Consider the following 20941-nt stretch of genomic DNA (forward strand, 5'->3'; position numbering starts at 1 on the left):
AAAAGCTATCTGGACAATACAAATAAGTACTTTTATTAGTACAAGTACCTAGCTTTTCAAGTAGCCCTTTTGTCCATGTTATTTTTGCTACTACACACAACATGCAATTGTTTCCTTATTATATACTATGAATTTATTTATTGTTTTTACACTAAAACATATAAATATTGAAGACTCCAGTTACAGAACTTCATTTCTGAACTGTAAGAAGTTACTAGCTCCATTTCAGGGGCTCTGCCACTGAATTTGCAGAAGCTGAAAAGAATATATATATATACTATATAGAATATATACTATAATGCAGAATCACTTACTAAACCTCTCATCTGCCTTGCCAGATAATTAAGAATTATCTGAGAACAATAATCCTTGCCTGTTTTTCCTTTCTATCAAAGACAATGCACATACATTTGCTGTGTATTTGTGAAGACTTATTTTGAAAAATAAACGTTATCCTTACAGTAAATATCAAAACTCAGTTGTACAACACGGTTATCATCTCGGATGGAAAGCATGTCAAAAGTAACAGCACAGGACACTGAATGCAACACAAACTAGGAAAGACTAGCACAACAGGACACCTCCTCGTTCCTCCGCACTTTCCTAGCTGAACCGAAAGAAATTCAGATAGCGCACTATTTTTTGCACACTCCCAGGCCCTCCCACTTTCTTTTCTCTGATCTGCACACAAGTCAAATCTTCAGGATAGTAATATTAAGCATTTGGAAAAAAAAAGAGACCTTAACATCCTAATCAACTGAGGTCCCCTTGTTCATTTCTACAGTGCATTTCTACCTGTTGGGAGCAGACCAAAATTAGGCTGCAAAAGGCTTGCTCTGAGTTGTTTCAACACACCCTTGTCCTGGAATTAGTACTACACGGTCCTGTCAGACATCTGGTTAAGAGGTGATCAGAGAAGTCCCTCAATCTCAGGCCTGGATAAATAGAAGTATCCTGCTGGTTAAAATGGATTCTAAGTCTCATTCACTCAACAACTTGAGCTTGTTCAAACACAGAAGTAAACTGAGAGTAAGTGCAAGCTTGCCTCCTCAAAAAGCAATATAATCAAGTTGGCTTCTCATAGAACAATACAACAAACGAGGTTGGAGGAGACCTCTGAACATCATCCCCTCCAACTCCCTCCTCAAAGCAGAGCTAACTGCAAAGCAAGACCAACTTTCTCTGGGCTTTGTCAAGTCTTGAGTACTTACAAGGTTGGGGATTCCAGAATTTGACAAGGCAACCACTTTCAGGCTTTGCCCATCCTCCATGTGAAGAACTTAGTGTCTAATTGGAATTTTCTTTGCTGCATGCAACTTGTATCTAGCCTCCCATCCTTTTGCTGTGCATCTGGCTCAGCCTTCTCTATACCACCCATAGGGAAGTCAGAAGGCAGCAGTGAAGATTCCCCAGCTTTAGCATTGACTCTCCAGGCTAAACCACTCAGTTCCCTCTCAGACTAACTCTCCTATCAGTCATCCCACATCACCGTCTCATTTTTCTCATTTGTAAGCTGTTAACCCTCAGCCTACTTGATGATCCAGCGATGATGAGAACTTCTGCATATAGGTTACTGTGTCAGAGTACAATCAATTGTGTATCTACAGGAGTGTTAGTCCATTACTATGCAAAGAGTTCACTATTTGCAATCTTCCTCAGCAGTGGTGTCATTGGGGAATAAGCATTTTGGTAGCTGTCAAGGAAAATCCCTGAAAATCCCAGTACTATATGCAGAGATTCAACTGAACTTACTCCATCAGAAGACCTTGAAAAACAAGCTCAGTACAGGACAGTATAATATGCAGATTAAGAAAGTTATTCTCCATCTGTTATTCTACAATGATGCAAAATACCATTAATCAAGCTTTGCTTTTTTACAGGGTCATAAATCCAAAGAAGCATATGAAATGCAACCGTTGCATCTTTAAAAATTAACAGCTTCCCAGAAACTAAATTGCAACATAACCCCATGAAGAAATGGGTGGGCGTCAAGTTGGTAGGAAAAAAAGAACATAATGTTTTATGTATAAAATTTTAATTTGTCTCTCCCTAGAAAATATCCTCACACAAATAAACTCCCTTTGCACTCAGCAGTAATACTTAGAAGTGTCTGTCTACAGAGGCTTTCCGGGAAAGCCAAAAGGCCACAATGTCCCTTCTGCTACCTTCACAAATATATTGCTGTTTTATTGGTTGTTTAGCTGCAGTTTCACCAATGACTGGAAGTATCTGAGCCAATAGTTACAGTAAAGTCACGTACAGAAAGTTCTATGAAACATCATCAGAAGCAAATAGAAAACATCTTCCCTGTCGCTGTAATCAAAATAACAAAAAGATTTCTTTTTTTTTAGTTGCAAATTAATTTCCTAAAAACACCCGTGGTGTCCAGCAACATGAAAACTACCCTTCCTTTTCATGTTCTCTAAAGCCAAGCACTCAAATCCAGCAGTTCTGTATTTCTATTAATTTCCTAAAGACATTAGACATTGGTGAAGAAGCAGTTTATCTTGGCAGGAAAAAAACAATTATTACTATTAAACCTGCTATGAAAACATTAATTGGTGACACTTCTGTTAACAGGTGCTCTAATGCCCCATGGTTCTCATGAGGAACAATCTACATGGTTTTTAACATGTATACTCTAATGCCACAAGTTTGAGTCATCTCCACTGCATAACCAAATGTCATTGCAGTTCAATAGATACCTACTTGCTTAAAACTAGCTTCTGCTAAACGGTACTGAGGCAACCATAGAGAATAGACAGGCTTTTGAAAGCTATGCCGCAAGGAAATACCTGCTGGGATTAGACTATGACTACAGCTTCTCAAGTCTCTCCATTTCCTGAAGATACCCACTGACATCCTTTACTCCAGAAGTGACAAACAACACAATAAATTTTAATGGTGCTTCTAAAATCAGCATCAGAAAACGTAACTGGCTACAAACTTCTCAATGTTTGCTTATGAATATTTTCACTGCTAGATTAGTAAACCGTTACCCAACTCTTACAATTTCCTCCATTTGTATGTTAATAATAGGCGTAGAAGAAAATCTTTGCACACCTGATGACTGACAAAATCCTGTGCCAGCAGACAGCATTAAATTTTCAGTCACTGGCATAATTTTCTGCTCATCACTGCTTCCATCACCTGTTGAATTCTGCTCATCATTTTCTTCCTTATCAGATGAGGATGAAGAAGTGACAACAACCTTTTTTGACATTTTCTTTTTCTCTTTTAAGTTATTCTTTTTACTTTCTTTCACTGACCCTCTTTTAATCTTTTTCTTATTGTCTTCATAAGACTCCTCATCAGAAGAGGATGAGTCATTCTGTTCTTTCTTGGTGATTTTCTTTTTGTGACTTATTTTTTTCTTTTCTTTAGTTTCACTTTGGTTTTTATTCCGCACAGCATCTTCAGAAGAACTCTCCTCTTTCAGAGGAGATTTCTCAGCATCGGAAGACAAATCAATCTGTTCTCTTTTAGATCCTCTCTCTCTTAAATTTCTCCTTTTCTTTTCTTTAGCCATTGTTTTATTTTTAGTTTTATCATTTTCAGAAGAATTGCAACTTCCTTTCTCTGGGGACGACTTTTCAACATCAGAAGAGGAATCATCATGTTCTTTCTTGAAGCTTTTCTTTTTCAAATTTTCAGATTTCTTCTCTTTTCTTTCTAATCTTTTTTTGTTCTTGAATTTCTCTTTTGGAGAATCCAAGTTCTGTTCTTTCTTTGCATGTTTCTCAGCACTCTCTGAAGAGGAATCTTCCTGTGCCTTTTTTTTCTTCAAATCCTTGTTTTTCTTAACTTCACTTAGCTTTGCACCTTTAGGAGAGCTCTCCTCTTTCTCCGGTAAAGACTTCTCAACATCAGAAGACACATCTTGCTTTCCCTTTACAGCTTTTTCTTCCAAGTCTGTGTTTACCTCTTCCTTAACATCCGACCCCACACTAATTTTTTTATCTTCAGAAGAATGATTAATCTCCTTCTCTGGGGGTGACTTTTCAGCAGCATCATCTTCAGAAGATTTACCTCTCTGTTTCTTCAGATTTGTCTTTCTCTTGCTAACTTTCTTCCTCTGCTCTTCCTCAGAGGAATCATAACTGTCATCTTTTCTGAAGTATTTTTTCTTAGCTTTTTTTGCAGACTCAATTTTACTCAAGCTTTTTATCTCTTTTTCTAACTCAGAATCATAGTTTGAAGAATCTGAATAGTTCTGTCGTTTCTTTTTTGCAACAGCAGAATTTTTGGCAGATTTGCCCCTTTTAGCATCTAAATCTGAACCAGAACTGGAACTTTTTCTTTTTCGTTTTCCATTTTCATCCTTTACTGGTTCTTTCTTCAGAACATTTAAAGGCTTCTGATCATTTGCTAGTGCTTCGCTATTGCTATCAATATCCGAAGAACTGCGACTCATCATAGCTACTTCTTTAAGAACAGCTGGCATCTCATCAGAATCTGAGCTATTATCTAATATATCTGGCTTTTTTGATTTAGAAAGCTTATTAGGGCTAGGACCATCAACAGTACTCTCAGAAGAGTTTCTTTTATCTTTTTTCCTCCTTGGTTGTTTTGATGATTTTCTCTTACGTTTTTCATTACACGTGTCATTGCTATCTTCTTCCGAATTTGACGTTAAAGGATTCATGTCTGTTTGGCGCCTCAGAGGCGTGGTCTTCACACGGGGTGATCTCCTGAGATCAGATTCCTCTGCAGGTGAAATGGTTTCATTCTCTGTGGAACGCTCACTGCCAGCATTATGATTTTGTTTTACAGAGTCACAGTTTTCTATTGTAGGTAATGCATCAACATCCTTACTTCCCTTCTCGAGACTGCTGTCTTCATCTTTAACTGGAGACTCCGAAAGGGAAACTGGAGTCAGTTTTACAACCAGTTCCTTTGTTCCCTTAGCTGAAGCTTTTAACTTAGTTCCACTTTTGGTATCTTTCAAAGGAGTGTTCAATTTCGTATTTGAATTTAGAGTCTCGTGATCTGTTCCTGCATTTCCACTGCCTTGCTCATCCGCTGTAGTCTGAATTTCCATAGCAGATTCTAGAGTCTCAAAAATATCTTCAGGAACGGATGAGGGAACAGACACTATATCCATGTCTAAAGCCTCTGTACTATTAGGTTCATACTGAGGTTCTTCATTTGTGCCAGACTTTTTCTCTTCACCAGTTGCACGTTTGTTATCTGTTTGTTCCATTGTTGGAACACTTTGATCCATTGGCTCATTGTCAGGCTGTTCTGATGCAACTTCTTCCTGCTTCTTTACAGTGTCATCCTCTTCTAATGCCGCATGTTCCTTTCCTTCATCTTTCTTCACCTCATCTTTTTCTGATCTAACATCAGTTTTTTTCTCTTTGGTATTTTTCTCTTTGATTTTAATATCCAAAGCTTGAATCTCCAGGTTCAGACCTTCTTCTAGTGCCAGGTGACATTTTTTGATGTCACCCAGCACAGATTTAAAAGCTTTTAGCTGACGAAGCTGCATAGCTGGGCTTATTTCTAAATTTTCTGCAGCCTTTTTCAAAAAGCTTACAAAGCTAGAATTCATATTTGCTGTAGTCTCAACCAGTTTTTTTGTTTTTTTAAGCATGTCTTTTGGCACCATTAGTGCTTTGTAAGAGTATGTCAGTGAACCTGAATATGAATCATCTAGTTTTTTTTCTTCACCATTGCAATTTGAATTATTTCTCTTTGGAGAAAATTTGACTGTGTGGTCGTATATTTTACTTTTTTCACTTTCCACTTTGATCTTTTTTTTGTTTTGCTGCAGTAACTGTTCCAAGTTTTCAAAGACACTGTCACAAGCAGTGACCAAGTCCAACAGAGGCTCTGGATGGCAAATATAGCAGTGCCACTGATTATTTTCATCCATTATAGTTGATAGCTCCTTTCGACCCAGGTTGCGCAAAATGCACTTTTTACAGAAGGCGTTATGGCAAAAGTCACAGCAAATCAAGTTTCCACCTTCAGCACACCACCTGAAACGAGACATTAGAAATATGAAAGTCTTATCTCCATATAATCAAGGCCACATATTTGAGAAGTTTGCATATCTTTCACTATTTGATAATGAATCTACACTTTAAAAATTCAGTTGATAAACATTAAGAAAAGCATGACTGAAAAGCATTCAACTGAATTAGAAAGTCAGGATATTGAAGTGTTCAACTAACAGTTCAAAAAGCTGAAAGGGCCAGAAATATCCAAACACTTTCAGCACCCATCTTAATCACAAAAACAAAACTAATTAAATTTGATTTTCCACATTCCTTATGAGAATTAAGAAAGTTTTTCTCTTCTGTTTTAGAGCAAAATAATCAGCTTAAATCTCCTTCTAGACTTAGCTCGTGTACTACTAGTGCACATTCATAGGAAAAAAAATCATCTACATATAGATTGTATGGTCTTCAATGAAGACCTGAAAAGTGACTGATATGAAAGCTCACGAGCAGCACAAACTGCACAATTTTGACTGGATTACTCATTTAAATATTTGGCAGGTAGACAATAAAAATACTTTATATCAAAAGTGGGAGATGCATCTGGAAAAATAAAGTTACTGTGTCTCACAAGGCTTAAAATGTCATATTTTATCCCCAGCTTTGAATTAAAGTATTTGTATGGTAGATGCTATTTAGTTAAAAATGTGTTGTCTTACAAGTGTTTACTACTACATCTTTATAAAATGTTTTCTTGTTCATTATTAAAAGCAACAGTGAAACATTTACAAAAACCCTCTTGGTAAGAAACAACTGTTAATTAAAGCTCTTTTGTACTAGTCTTTATCCGTCAATAACTTCATTAATGCAAGAGAAAGAAAACAAGAGCTGGGGGTGTTTATTCCGTTTCTATATACCTACCTACACTGTTCATCCATTCCATCTGAATCACGGCTTATGTCATCACTCATGTAATACTTGTAGCAAGTCTATAACAAAGACAAAACAAGGAATTTTTCATTCAATCTCAAATGCACTCCAGTAAGCCATATGATTTCAACATGCACTAGGAGCAAACCATTAAAAGCACCAACTGAAAGGTATTCAGCATTCTACCCTTTAATGTTTGTTATTAATCTAAAAAGAAAAAAAATCATAGGTACAACAGGTTCTAAATCATGACTTATTTAGATAGCTCCAAGTTTATTTGAAAGTTATGTAACAGGCTTTTGTTTGATGGCTGCATATTTGCATATTCTAGAACATGAACTGAATGTTTGTCTTCCAATTTAGGAAAGATTTTCTGCCTACATTCTAGGGACATCAACAACACAGTAAAAAAAAACCCACGTCTCCCTGATACACTTAATCCTACAAAAATTAGTTTTCAGCTCTATGTTATTTATTGATCGATCCCATAAGATTTTAAATTAAAAGGTCTTCAGTATTCATCCCGATGTTAACATCGAAGGCTTCAATTTCCAGGTGCAGATAAGCATTTTAATTGAAAAACTGGTAACAACAGGAAAATAATACAAGCAACTCAGCTAGCAGTAGCAATGGCTTCAGGTGCTGAAGTTTTTAAACCAAATTTTCAAGTCGTTTTCCAGTCATTGGTAGAGGAAGTTCTCCCAAACTTGAAGGTCTACTTCTACTTCTAGGGATTAATACAAGCTATCAGCTAAATTCTGCCCTTACACCCAGTGAATTCAGAATCCAGAAGAGACTTCCACACCTGAAGTGATGATGCCCCTTAATCTGGAATACAGAGTTATACACCACTCAAACACCAAAAAAAGCCAACAACATAAGCTGATGTTTAGACTCTTGGCAGTATACTTAAAGTCAAAGGAAAATAGTCTCTAAAATAAAACTGAAAAGTCTAGGGCTTTTTACCTAAGCAGGAGGAAAGAATACATGGAAGACACAGAATATGCAGGTCAGGGACTTCCATTCCTCTCTCACACATTAACGTATGGCCATGTTCAATTAAGAAAAGATACAGAAAATTTGTGGGAAACAACAAATGACATCATTAATTAGCAGAACTCAGTCAAGAGCTGTTAGGAAACCCAACAACCTAAACTGAAATGGATACTTGCGCATATCACACGAACATGTACAGTTACATATTAATGATTCTCAAGTCTTGGAACAAGAGTTAGGACTCTAATGGAGATTGAAAACAGTCATCCTGAAAGCTAATTTTCCTGAAGCATGCTTTATAAAAGAAACAAGCCAGAATAAGTAGAAGAAATGAGCCAGAACATTAGACTATATGGACATGTCTGAGACAGTATGTCAGCCGAATGCCTAACATTAATCGGGATCTGGGGGAGAAGCAGGAAGAGAGAAGGGGAATGCTAAACATGCACAAACCTTTATCTCTTTATCTTCAGAGATATCTTTATAAATACAGAATCTCTACAGATATAGAGATATGTAATAGAGAGAGCTCTACTATCTCCTTGAAAATCCAAACGTAAGTCTCCGCAACAGGAGGCAAAGCCAGTTTCTTCCTCCACTGCTCCTCATCTCTTGCATTGCTGGCAACTTACAACCTAACTGAAGCCACTATAAGCTATGTAGCTGAAGACCCAGAAGTTAGCTTAGGGATATAGACTAGGTAATCATTACAGAGGTTGCCATAAATTATGACAGTCCTGGATCTGTATGTCAGTGAAACTGAGATGGCTTTGAAGCTACCTTTCTACTTGTTGCTCTGATGTTGTTTTACATACAGTGCTCTTTACCAGGAGATCCAGAATTGAATTTGTTCTTATAATACATTACAAGTAGGAGAAATTCCAGACAGACCATTTAAAACCACTAATACTCTAGTCTTAAAACTGTAAAAATAACTTACAAAGAAATCACAATGAGTTTAACTGAGGTATACAAAAATATTTTTTGTTGCTTTCTGCTTTAGTTTCCTTAATTATAACAGTTGATGACTGAAAGGTTTTTAAGCTAAAAACCAAGAACTACTCCCACAAAAATCCCACCCAAATCAACTTACATGACATTTCAAACAAAAACAAACAGTACAAACTGTAGAACTGTTTACCACATACCTTACAAATAAGAACTTTCAGTGTAGGATGTCTATAGATTGAATCCTTTTGAAAATGGTTCACCTGTTGCCCACAAGCTGTACAGCTTACAATTCCATGGAGTCCTTCCTCTATAGAGAGGATTATAAAACACACATTAATTCCTTTTATTAATTTTTTAAAAGAAATCTGTATATATCTATTTCATTTTCTTACAGTATTTTGGCCTGTTACGTTCTTTACCACTCAGTGTCAGAGATGTTTCTGCACTGCTCACCAGTTAAAGACTGAAAGAATTTTCCTCTAATTATTATACTCCACTTGGGATCAAGATACATCTTTTCCTTTGGGAGACCTAATTTGAATTAACTGGTCATCTCCTGAGAAAACACCTAAATATGCAAGTCATCACTAACAATCTTTCAAAGCAGCCCTGATATCCTGTATAACCCTCCTCTTTCATTCTTTAAATGGAATTTTATGAACACGGTTTGTATTATGATGGTTCTTTCCCACACAGCTTTAGTTTCTCAATGAAAAAGACTGGAAACCATTACAGATGGTATATGTAATGCTCATAAACAATGACTGAAAAATCTTCTTTCAGTTTTTGTTCCCTTCTTGATTTCTTGTTTTTAAAGCACAGTTTTGCTGTAATACGTATGTTCTCAACATCTTGCTGACTGTTCCAATAGTTCTGTACCACTCTGGTGCCATATATACATTTGGTCAAGAAAGCATCTCTACGTTAATCCCTCAGCTCACTTTCAAAGGCGGTGAACTTAGGGTTGGAAGGCTTGCTCTCTGTCAGGCTATTAAACCAACTAATTAATACTATGAGACTCTTTTCTGTTCAACAGCAATGATGCTTCCAAGGAGGAAAATCATTTGAGAATGCATATACATTAAATTAATATGCTGTCAAAAACTTAATTTGGGATCAAGTAGACAGAGGTCTGATACACGCTTAACTGCGACTTGCCATTTGCTGTCATGTTCAGTAAGTAGTACAAGGAAATTGCCTCAAATATTTAACTTAATGGTTATAGTCTGAGTACAGACTATAAATAAAAAAATAACTACTACACAGAGTAAGAACCAAGCACCAATAGAACAATGTTAAGGAACTGAGTGAACATATACACAATACAAGCTACTAGCTATTAGCTCCTGAGGCACAATCTGAAATAGATTACAGTCCAGTGAGAACAGCTAATATATCCTTACAATTCAGTGAAAATACCAGGTCTGAAATTATGAATGCAAGATTTGTTGATTTTAACTTCAATGCATGCAATCACGCATGTACTGCAGAGCTTGTAGATTTTCAAAACATCCCATATGACCTCAAAAGCTCAAGTGCCTGTTCCAAATGCTGCTGGCAAATCTCAAATACACACATTCATCATATTGTACTACTCAGAAAAATAGATCACCTTCTCTTATATCAAGCAGCACAGCAGCCTACCCAGACTTTTTCAAACATCACTGTCCTTAATGGGTGTAAGAAATGGAGGGAGAACAAGCTATTTGCTGTCAAGTCCCAAGTCACTTCCACCTTCTCTACAAATTTGAGGGGAAAAAATACTGCCTTCTTCCTAAAATCTGCAAGTTAGCACTAGGAAAAAAAAAAGATACTTTTGAGGCGAACCTTTGTAAACCACATTACTACTACAAATGATGGAGGTCCGAAGAAATGAAGTAACTATTTATTCATTAATACTGAGAAACTACTTAAAAAAAACATTCCTAACTATGAGCTTGTTAGTAAAAACACAACCATAACCATTCTGCAGACACAAAAGTTGCAAATAAGGACTGACACAATGCCTTTTAAGAGTACTGGGTAAGACCATTTGGATGCTAGAAAGGCAAGAGAGTTCCATTACTACTGACATTTCTAACATAAACTAGACACGTAACTCCTAATGAAAATGTGTCGATGCAGTCTGCAAAAAACAAGATGCACTGGCTTTTTTTCTTCCTAATTTTTTTTTGTTATTGTTTATGTATTCATGCTGTGCATAGAATTCAGGATGTCGAGCAGCTGGGACTACATGCTTGCCTGCTTAAATCTGTAATGATCAATCTTGCATGTGCGCAGGCCAGGCACCTCATTGTGGCAGCAAGAGAAAGGTAGAGGGCCATGTCATTTAACTAAACCTGCTGCATGCAGCAGGTGCAGAATAAATGGATCTACACTATCTTTTCTGCACAACTGTTTAGATATATTCCTAACCCAGCTGTTCTTGAGGTAGGCAGTAGCCACAACTCTCTCCTGGTTACTCTTCATGTTCTGGAAATGGGGACAACAAAGGAGAAGGCACTACCTATTCCATTTCAGTCGAAGTCAACAGGAGCTTAACACATATATGGGACAGCTTTAAAAATAAGTCATACAAAGATTACCAGCAGTGACACAAATATAGCTGAGCTTGCCCTGGGTAAAGGCATGGTCTAAAACTCTTGCTATTCCTTCCAAAATAATTATCTTCTGCAAGGCATCAGCACGTGAGTAACCAGTCCACATACACAAACGAGGGCCCTCAAATTCTCTAGGGTCAGAAAAATAAAGCTGGAAGGGCAAGTTATGAATTGTCCTGAGGATGCGCACACGGTCCACAAAACTCAAGCAGAAGTCCTAGCTTTCTGATATTATAGCCCTGAAGACTTCCGTTGGACCTCTTGTAAATTGTTATAAACACAAATGTAAAAAGTATTTCCCTACATGCTAAGTAGGATGTCTTCTATTAATACATCTGAACTTTCAAAGATTAATTTACAGAAAGCATTAGTGCTCAAAATGTGATTAAACACATGCATGAGCCCCCTGCGTATGCACAAGCAAATTTCCTCGCAGTTGTGTTTTACTTCTCTTCAACCACATATGACAGAAATAATACTTACAAAATTGTAATGACTTTAAAAGAGAGTATCTCATACAACACAATGGGAAAAATTGGGATCCTGGGTACTGCTGCTCATGTGTGAACTAAGATACTGCTAGAAGTATTAAAGAAAATACCTGACTTCTTATTGGCTAGTTTGTACGTAACTCCCCCCTCACCCCCTTAAGTTTTGGAAAAATACGAGAGAGAGGAATTTGTTATCCTTAGAAGTTACCTAACTTCTTCTGAGTTTTAGTAGAGGTTATGAAAAACCAAGCTAGCAAAGCAGCTTCTCAAAAATAATCTTTAGAAGGGCCCACCAATGGGGAATTTCCCCCAAGTTTAAAAAAATAAACAAGAAAAAGCCTTTGAATTCTCTCAGAGGCTTCAGCTTTCTCGTTAGCTCACTGATTGGTAGCTATGTCTATACGTGCCCCTGCTCAAACACAATCATTTTCTTGGTGAGACTGTGACCATTCCCTTACCAATGCTGTTCCAACATAATTCCTTAAAAAAGGAACCATTAACACCTGCTTGCAAGCAAGCAACTGTTCTCAATACAAAGTAAGAAGGGTCCATATGGAGTACCTAATGATGCATCCTATAGCTACTGAAAATAAGAAGTGTAATGAGAGCTAATCTTAGCTTTCACTGCTGCATTGCAGGGGCAGCAATGGAGGCTAATTTCAGCCAGCTAGAATCCTTAATGAACAAAAAGCCAGAAGAGTGGAGGTATTTTTAGGATAATTTATTAGAAATATGAACAATTTTTAGATGTACCAAATGTGGTCATAAGCAGCAATTTAAACCCGTTTTAATAAATGTTTTAAATTGTATTTACCTCCACGCTTTTTGGGAGCTTCAGGTTTCATTTTAACGGTATTTCTGCTTCTAAATTCAGGCCCTTTAAAATCATCTTTGTCTTCATTCAGCACTGGCTCAGGCTGTACAACCACTGTACCTAGAATAATTCCATTTAGAAATTGGAAACCATTACACATCCAAATGAAGTGCAAGAGTCTTGTTTAAATAAATGCCAACATAGTACCTTTAAAAAAAAGTGCAATTTGTTGACAGTTTTAAATGCACAGGTGTTCACAGCACAAAAAAATTAAACACCACACACTTCAAACTATGTCCATTTTGTAACTGTAGGACAAAAGCCAAAGACTGAACAGGCTATGAGGAGCAAGTTGTATGCTCTCTGCCCTGATGGGATATGTGCAGAAGTGGATTATCATACTGCTGGGAATTTTTCAGTACAGGAATTTGCAGTGCAATGCTGCAACTAAAGAGCTTGGGTTAGGTCACTTAAATCTAGTAGAAGCCTAAAAGTAACTACTCTTCTCTCTCTCTTCCCCCTTCTACCCAGTTTCCCTCATGTTAATTTATTTCAGCATGTAATAAATAAAAGAACAATAGAATAAAACCTTTTTTCACCCTAGTAAAATTCAGAAAATCACTTTTTATTTAAACAAAGAACAGTAATAATCAAAATTATGTGAATTAAAAAACATCTTTCCTACTTAGAGCTTAGTTTTAATACTTTTGGTGCGAGGACACTGGAAATAATCCAACATTCTGAAAAAAGTAATTTTCAAGTGACTGTTTTAATGACTGCTACTCATGAAGTAAACAGTAGCAGTACCTCCAATGTTTCCTGTAACTTTCAGAGGTAAGAAATGAAGAAGATTAATCAAAATCACACTATAGTTAAGAAGAACAGGATGTAGGCTTATAGTAACAAGTATTTAAAAGGGTGCTTAAAAATAGATCTAACAATTAAATTTTTCCCCCTACATTCAGTTTTACTTCTGTTGATCTATTTCTCAATAACCTCCAAAAACAGAACAGTAAAATAAGTAAGACTTGCAAGTGACAGAGCTTGAGACTTCTACCCAAGAACAGAAATATTTTCTCTGCTATATGGTGGTTTTGTACACATGGCCATAGACATCTGAAATTAAGCCATCAGCACATCCTGGTATATCCACGTATTACAGAATGCTGGGTTCAAAATTAAAGGTGCTTGGAAACAGGACTTCCTCTTCTAAGTGTTGGTGCAGGGGTAGGGCAGAGGGGTTTGCAGGCGTATGTGAATGTGTATGTTTATACATAAAAGCCAACAGGACCTAGGAGAGGTATTTTACTAATACTTGTGCATTCTAATTAAATATTTACGCTGCATCATAATCTTCGCTAATTTGCTGAATTCAGATACAAAGAAAGACATGAACTACCTTTAGGCAAGCTTTTCATATCAACATCATTTTCTGAGTTTTCATTTGAATTATCTTCATTTACAGTCTCATCTAAGATTTGTTCATCATCTGATCCGACATATTTTGTTACAATTGTAGGTTTCCTGCATAGACAGAAAAAAAACCCATGCTGTGACAAATAGTACATACTGTGACACAGGTAGGCCTTGCACTTTGCAAGGAGAATACCATGCTAATTGGGGAAACCTCTATTTTAATTCATTTAAAACACAAGGGGGGATGCTCTGAGTTATTATAGTAAGTAAGCTGTATAGTAATTTTCTTATTAGGACAAGGAACTCTTCTCTCCTATGCGAAATAGAAAGATATACTAATAAAGGATTTTTGTTTCACATTATTTGCTGTATGATTTTTTGGTCATATCAGTGTTTCACGTGCTTTTAAAAAGGTATACAGGAAGTCACATTTTTATAAATACAAAAAAAAGCCAGAATGAAACCCAAGTGGATGTCTACTCAGAAATGTTATACATGGTTCCAAGTTTAAGAGGCAGCCCAAAGAGAACACACAGATATTAGCAAATGACAAAAAGCAGCTTGGCAGAAGAGACATTTGCAATGAAATAAAGGAAATGCAGAAACAAATTAAAAAGCTGACTGTTGAATACAGAGATCAGCCTCCAGAATTTCACACAAAAGTAACTCAGAACTAACACCTTAACATGAAGGAATACACTATGTCAGGGCAGGAAAAAAATGAGCGTAATTTCAATAATTTTCAGTAATACCTGAGTATTACTGAAGGTAATAAAGACTACTTAGGTCAGTGCAGGATGCTGTTTTTCTCAGTATCAGGCACAGTGTGTTAAGTGTATGAGGGACACTACATTTAATGATAGACAGGAAGCAAAAACAAAACTCCCAAAATTATATAAACAAAAAAGTTTGTCAGGAGACTGCATTCAGAAGATGAGGGAGAAATTAAAGTCAAATATGAAACCACACTTGCAAATACAGAATCAAGCCAAATACAAAAAGGGAGAATGAAGAGTGTTATTTAATTCCAGCAGATATGATACAATAAACAAACTTGGATAAATATGAGACTGAAAAGAGATATATACCGCTTAAGTTAAGAGCAGTAAGAAGGAAGATGTTCAAATTGTGCACTTGGAAGAGCTCACCTATCTACACAGCATACTAGGATAATAAAAAAAAAAATCACGAAGGAAAAAATCATGAAGGACATAACCTGAATGAGCATCAGCTGAGAGTAAAAAATGAGGAGTTCTATTAGAATAAGCCTGCTGTTATTTAGGTCACATATAATTTGTCTTCTTCAAACTGTAAACAGTTAACTCCATACTTTTTTTATATCAAAGAGCAAAAAGGGATTATGCAGAGATGCAGCAAATGGCAGCTGCTGCACAGGACAACTTATTAGCACATTTTGATTCTACAGTCTCTTAATAAGGTACATAAAGCTTTTTTTCTGTATGCCCTAGCTTATGTTTTTGGGAGAATCCCATGTGTTGAAAGAGCAAGAGTAAAGTAATTGTATAAGCACCTTTGTCCTGAAGAGCCTGAAGCTGCAGGATAATCTTGTCATCTTGTTATAAATAAAAAAAATTAGCTTTATGATCTTAGCTTCTTGACCCTGAAAGACTATTGGAATTGTAAATGTGCTATAAGGCATTTGTTTCACCAGAACTCTGTTAACTTAGTGGACCTAAACTGGTATACACCAAAAGCATCTGGCATAGTACAAAGACTTGGCAATACTTTCACATGATTTAAAGTAATTTATTTCCTTTTATTTTCCGAACCAACCTTTTTGAACGTGATGATCCTAAGGATTTCGTTCTTTCTGAAGAGCTGCTGCCCTAAAAACAAGAAAAAAAAGTCACTGCATTATGACCATGACACCTGTCAACAAAACGAGCTTCTTACATTAACTCAAACACCACTGAAACATCTCAGAAGTCACCGGCTCTTACAAAATAAAAGAGATCAATAGAAGCATTAATAAAAAGTGACACAATTTCAATAGTCAAGCCAGTTCGGTTAACCAAAACCCATAGATTTAGTTTAAGCAGACTTAAGACTCCAAGGAGTCGTAATTCCTTTACAAACATGTTTTAAAATAGGTGTAACCAAACTCTAAGTCACTAATCTAATGCTCACAAACCTCGCTAACCATATATCTTGAGAGAATTAAGAGAAAGTGCTGTTGTAAATTGAGACATTCAGAGAAAGACACTGCGCATCTCAAGCACTCTCTCCATGAAACTGAGGAAATTTTGCCCTTGCAATTGTCAGCTCCCACCAACGTGCTGCAAGTCCTCAGCTTTCGGGAGCAGGGAAAAGAACAGGTCAGATCAATGACCATTCTGAATCACAAACAGGTCTGGGGCCTCTAAGTCTGTGCATCTTCACTGCAACGTTAACTCTTCCACGATCAACGCACAGAAGAATGGTCTAACTCACCTCACAGTGTAAAACGACACTGAGCACACACACCTGTCTCCGTACTGCTGCACATTTTCACTTTTTATACAAGTCACTGGGATTCCTCACAGCACCTCAGTGCTGCAGTAGCTTACACAGCTCTATGAGCATCTATTGTTATCTGAGTAATATGGTGCGAGTGTAAACAAGGGAGACCAATTCTTTTAAGCAAAAATTAAATAGGAGTCTGTTTACAAACAATTCAAAGAACAGAATTAAGGAGAAAAATATTAACTGAATTTCTTTAAAAAGAAGTCACTTTGCAATACACTCAGTCTGAATAAATTAACAACACTGTGTTTCCTAGCAAAAACGCAACTGCACGCTTTAGGTAAGCATAAATTAATTCTCTGAAGTGCATTAGAGACATTTTACCCAGGAATTATTGTACATCAGAAAAAACAGTGAAATCATCCAAGTAAACTTGTGTATTTCAATAACTTAAAGATGGGGATGAGGGAGAAGCAAGATGGCTTGCATATGCCTAAATCACATTATCATTCACAATTTTAAATTTACTTTTAAATTTATTTTATAATATTTTACAACTAAAGTTTCTATTCAGCAGACAGAGTATTTTCTGCATATGGTTCTGACAACATTCTTTAAGCATTTATTGTAAACAGCAACCAAGTGAACTCTGTTTCCTACACACCATACATTCTGTACTAGTCACACAATTAAAATTCAAAAGCATTTTTATTCCTACCTCTTCTCTGTTGTTCTCCATTGATGTTGGACTGCTCTCAGGTTCTCTACTTTCACCTACAGAGAGAAAGGAAGGGAATCCATTGAAATGCAAGAAATATTAGCAGTTCTTCAGATTGCATCTCATAGTGTTGTTTATATTTCATCAGCGTGAATAAAGATGACTGTGTAACTTCCACAGAACTTTGCACAACAGCAAAACACAGCTGACTGCATGGCATAAATTTCACAGAAACCATACAGGAATTACTTTCAGTTTTTTAAGTTGCTGCTGGGCTGAAAGAGAGCCTTCCCATTGTTGAAGAAATGAGAGTGCAACTGTATATGCAAGGATAATAGAGTCGGTGTATGTTTTTTTAAAACTCTAAGAAGTTAAGTATTTTTCTTACACATTTTGACATTAAAAACACCATCTCAAGTCTAGGATCATGGAACTGCACACAAAAAACAGTGTATGATAGAGAATGCTCATTTCTTGATCTTAGTACCTGTGGAATATAAAACCTAAAGACAGGTAACTTATGACTACCTGTTCCTTCCACCAGTCCTGGTGATGGAGGGGAGTTTCTAGTTCAGTGGTTTAATGATACTCATACAAAGTTGCTCAAAAACATAGTAATAGCACTATTTTAATAAATGCACTACTAAGAAACATGCAAGTATAGTGATAGTGTAATTACAGGATGAGTATCATTACCATTTGTGATAATAGCATGAGACTGCTGGCATCGCAACTTACTATTTCCTGATCCTTTACTCTTGGGGAAAAAATAAAACTATAGTAATTTATATTAAATAAATAAATAGAAAATTTCATGCTGAGTATTTGACTTTGGCTAAAATGTCACCAAACAATTTAGCCTAAATTATCCGGCCATTTCTGCATGCAAAGCTGGAGAGGGGTATCAAAACAGATAAACAAAGCTTCTGCCCCTGCCCCCTTTAAATACATAAAATCTCCTGTATGGAATATTAGTGGCTTTCCCCCATTTTGAGGGGAGAACCTGAAATCTGGCAGAAGGGTTCCATTTCCTTTGGAGATGGGACCCTGCGTCACTTCTACTTTTGACCAGTTTTGCCCAAGTACTAAATCTATTGAAGATAACACAGTTTGTATATGCTTAGTACAAGTTTTTTCAATTCTGGTAGATAAAGTCTGCAGATTCTGCCTTCTGACTGCCCGTGCGCTGTTCCCGAAAGCAACTGAACATGCTCCCTCATCTCAGCTTCTACATGTGAGTGGACTGTACATGCGCCATCCCCGCATTATGACCGAGCATGCTGCACCCCCTCCCAGCTCCTAGCGCTGACCAAACTGCACATGCTCCATCCACTCCAGGGCTACGGGAGCACAGGATTTCCCCTGTGACTGCTGCTCCAGGGCTGGTCACTTGAAACAAGAGCAGGAAGTCAGTCTCTCCTACGCTCTCAGTGATCCTCCTGCTGGCACCCACGCAATGTAGATGGAGACATCCGATTCGAATGCAGAGAGGATAAAGAAACATTATTAAGGCTGTAAAATCAAGTGCTCAAAAATTAAGAAAAGCCAGAATCAGGGTCATATCAGTGTAATTTCACTTATTACTCCTACAACCTAAGCATTACAGTACAGTTAACTCCACAGCAGTGCACAAGATCAAGTGCTCAACGGGCAACTGTTTCATATTTCAATTGACCTGTGTTCAATTGACCTGTGTGTGTGGCAAGGACATGCTCCAGCTTCCTTGAGCCACAGCTAACAATCATCATCATCATCACCACCTCTCTCCTTACAACACTCCAGTTAATAATTTATATATCCTCCAAATTCTGGAACACAATGAGATCCCTGACTATGAACAACTGATTTGGCCCCAATCTTGTCCAGTATTTACACTGAATAAGCGTTCTGTGGTAAAAAAAATATACACATAGTGTAGTTCCTAGAGACATTAAAATTATGCACTGAAAGCCGGGAGGGGAAGTAACTTTGCACAGTTAATTCTGGCATTTCCTAATATTTAATTCTTGACTTTTCAACTTTAATATGTTCTCTCTTTAAAGAATAAAATCTCAAAAACAACACTGAAGCATGTCTGCTATTAATTAGTCAGCGTACCTCTGTCTCAAAGTAAATTTGTATTTTGAGGCAAGTAGCCACATTCTACTTCATAACCACAGTGGATAAAGGGAAAAGATTTCTTTCAAAACAGTATGCTCCACAGCTAAATCTCACTTGGAAATATGTACATCTCCATCAGTTTAATTTATTCTTCTGTTTAAGAAATTATTCGTGGGATACTTTCTCCAATGTTAACATTTAATCGGACGTTGACACAAGGCAGATAGCACCACATGGCAGTAGACTCTCAAGATGAAATACTGAATGAAAAGCTGTACACACAGGTTTATTACTTGTGACAACAGTTTGAAAATAAACTCCATAGCACAGCCAATACACTCTCATTCTCCTGCACCCTATCATTTCAGCACAATTTTTAGCTCATGGAACAGCAGAGTCTGAAAAGTTGTGTACCTGTACCCAGTCCCAGTTAAATTTGGAAACAAACTGTACTTGGTACTGTTATTAAATAGTTTCACTTTTTTTTTTTAATTACTGTAACCAAAATAAAACATTTACAATTTGTTACTAATTTCCAACTTGTAAGTAAAAATTTCTAACACCAAATTTGACATACTATAGCACTCTGTTTTTTTTGTTTTCTAATGTTTCCAGATTAAATGTAGAAATAGTTTTTAAGTAATTACGGAAGCACAACCTTAAAAACTTCTTCCTCTACTACGTGGACCACAAAAGCTTTACTTCAGCAGAAGAAATAAAATACCGCCCTTAAACCTTGAGGAAAACTGAACACGGAACCCCTACCACAGCAAACACGTGCATGTTTGCCTTCTCATGTTTCACAGAAGGTAGAATACACCACCAGTATCAGCTCTATTCACGTTCATAACTGAACGTTCACAAGAAAACGTTCATAACTGAACGAAATATTGCATCAAAGGCTAGACATATTTATCAAGATACTGCCACTTGATTAAATCACATTAGGACTTGGCATAATTGCCCCAGCGAAGTGTGATATAATGAAATCACAACCAAAGCTATTTGACTTCAAAACCATATGTATGTTCAAACTGAAAACAAAAATGTCTTTTTACCTATGGTTTTGTTTTTAGATGATGCTGGAGGAGAATTTGCGTCCTCAGATTCTTCCGATGAGTGAGCCAAGAAGTCATGGAGTTTCTGCACCAATGTATTCAACTTGCTTTCACTGTCAAAATACAAGCAAAACTTCAAGTTACCTACAGATCTCACACTAGTCCAGCAAGCCTGAAAGAAGAGATGGTAAGTCCCGATTAATACATACCTATAGGAGAAACACAATTATTGCCCAAACATTTGGTTCCACAAGGGGAATATCAAAGAAAATTAAAAAAAGATGTAGTTTTATTAAACATTGTGTTTAGAAAAAAGAAAGCAAACACACAGGTGCAGCCTTTTTGACAAAGCACTAGGGACATGTTAACGGAAACAATGAATATATTTTAAACTGTTTTAAGCTAGACAAACATGACTTAAAAATTCAAAAAAATCTGAGTGGCAATGCTACTATGACA

General features: G+C 36.7%; 1 protein-coding gene across 9 annotated transcripts in view; it reads right to left on the reverse strand.

Annotated features, from left to right (window-relative positions):
* The window catches only part of ATRX (ATRX chromatin remodeler), an 86085-nt gene that overhangs the window by 54969 nt on the left and 10175 nt on the right, over nt 1-20941 (reverse strand). For 4 of the 9 annotated variants that reach the window (XM_040572673.1, XM_040572672.1, XM_040572674.1 and 1 more), the window contains exons 2-9: nt 20483-20595; nt 17325-17380; nt 15938-15990; nt 14127-14251; nt 12728-12847; nt 9020-9129; nt 6867-6934; nt 3064-5984 (exon numbers count right to left, since the gene is read on the reverse strand). In XM_040572673.1, the coding sequence (XP_040428607.1) occupies nt 3064-5984; nt 6867-6934; nt 9020-9129; nt 12728-12847; nt 14127-14251; nt 15938-15990; nt 17325-17380; nt 20483-20595 (3566 nt within the window). Of the gene's footprint in view, nt 1-3063; nt 5985-6866; nt 6935-9019; nt 9130-12727; nt 12848-14126; nt 14252-15937; nt 15991-17324; nt 17381-18634; nt 18767-20482; nt 20596-20941 lie in introns of all 9 variants that reach the window. The other 5 variants (XM_040572681.1, XM_040572677.1, XM_040572676.1 and 2 more) reach the window with 4 other exon arrangements.

This window comes from Cygnus olor, chromosome 13, assembly GCF_009769625.2.
Source record: "Cygnus olor isolate bCygOlo1 chromosome 13, bCygOlo1.pri.v2, whole genome shotgun sequence".
Lineage (NCBI taxonomy): Eukaryota > Metazoa > Chordata > Aves > Anseriformes > Anatidae > Cygnus > Cygnus olor.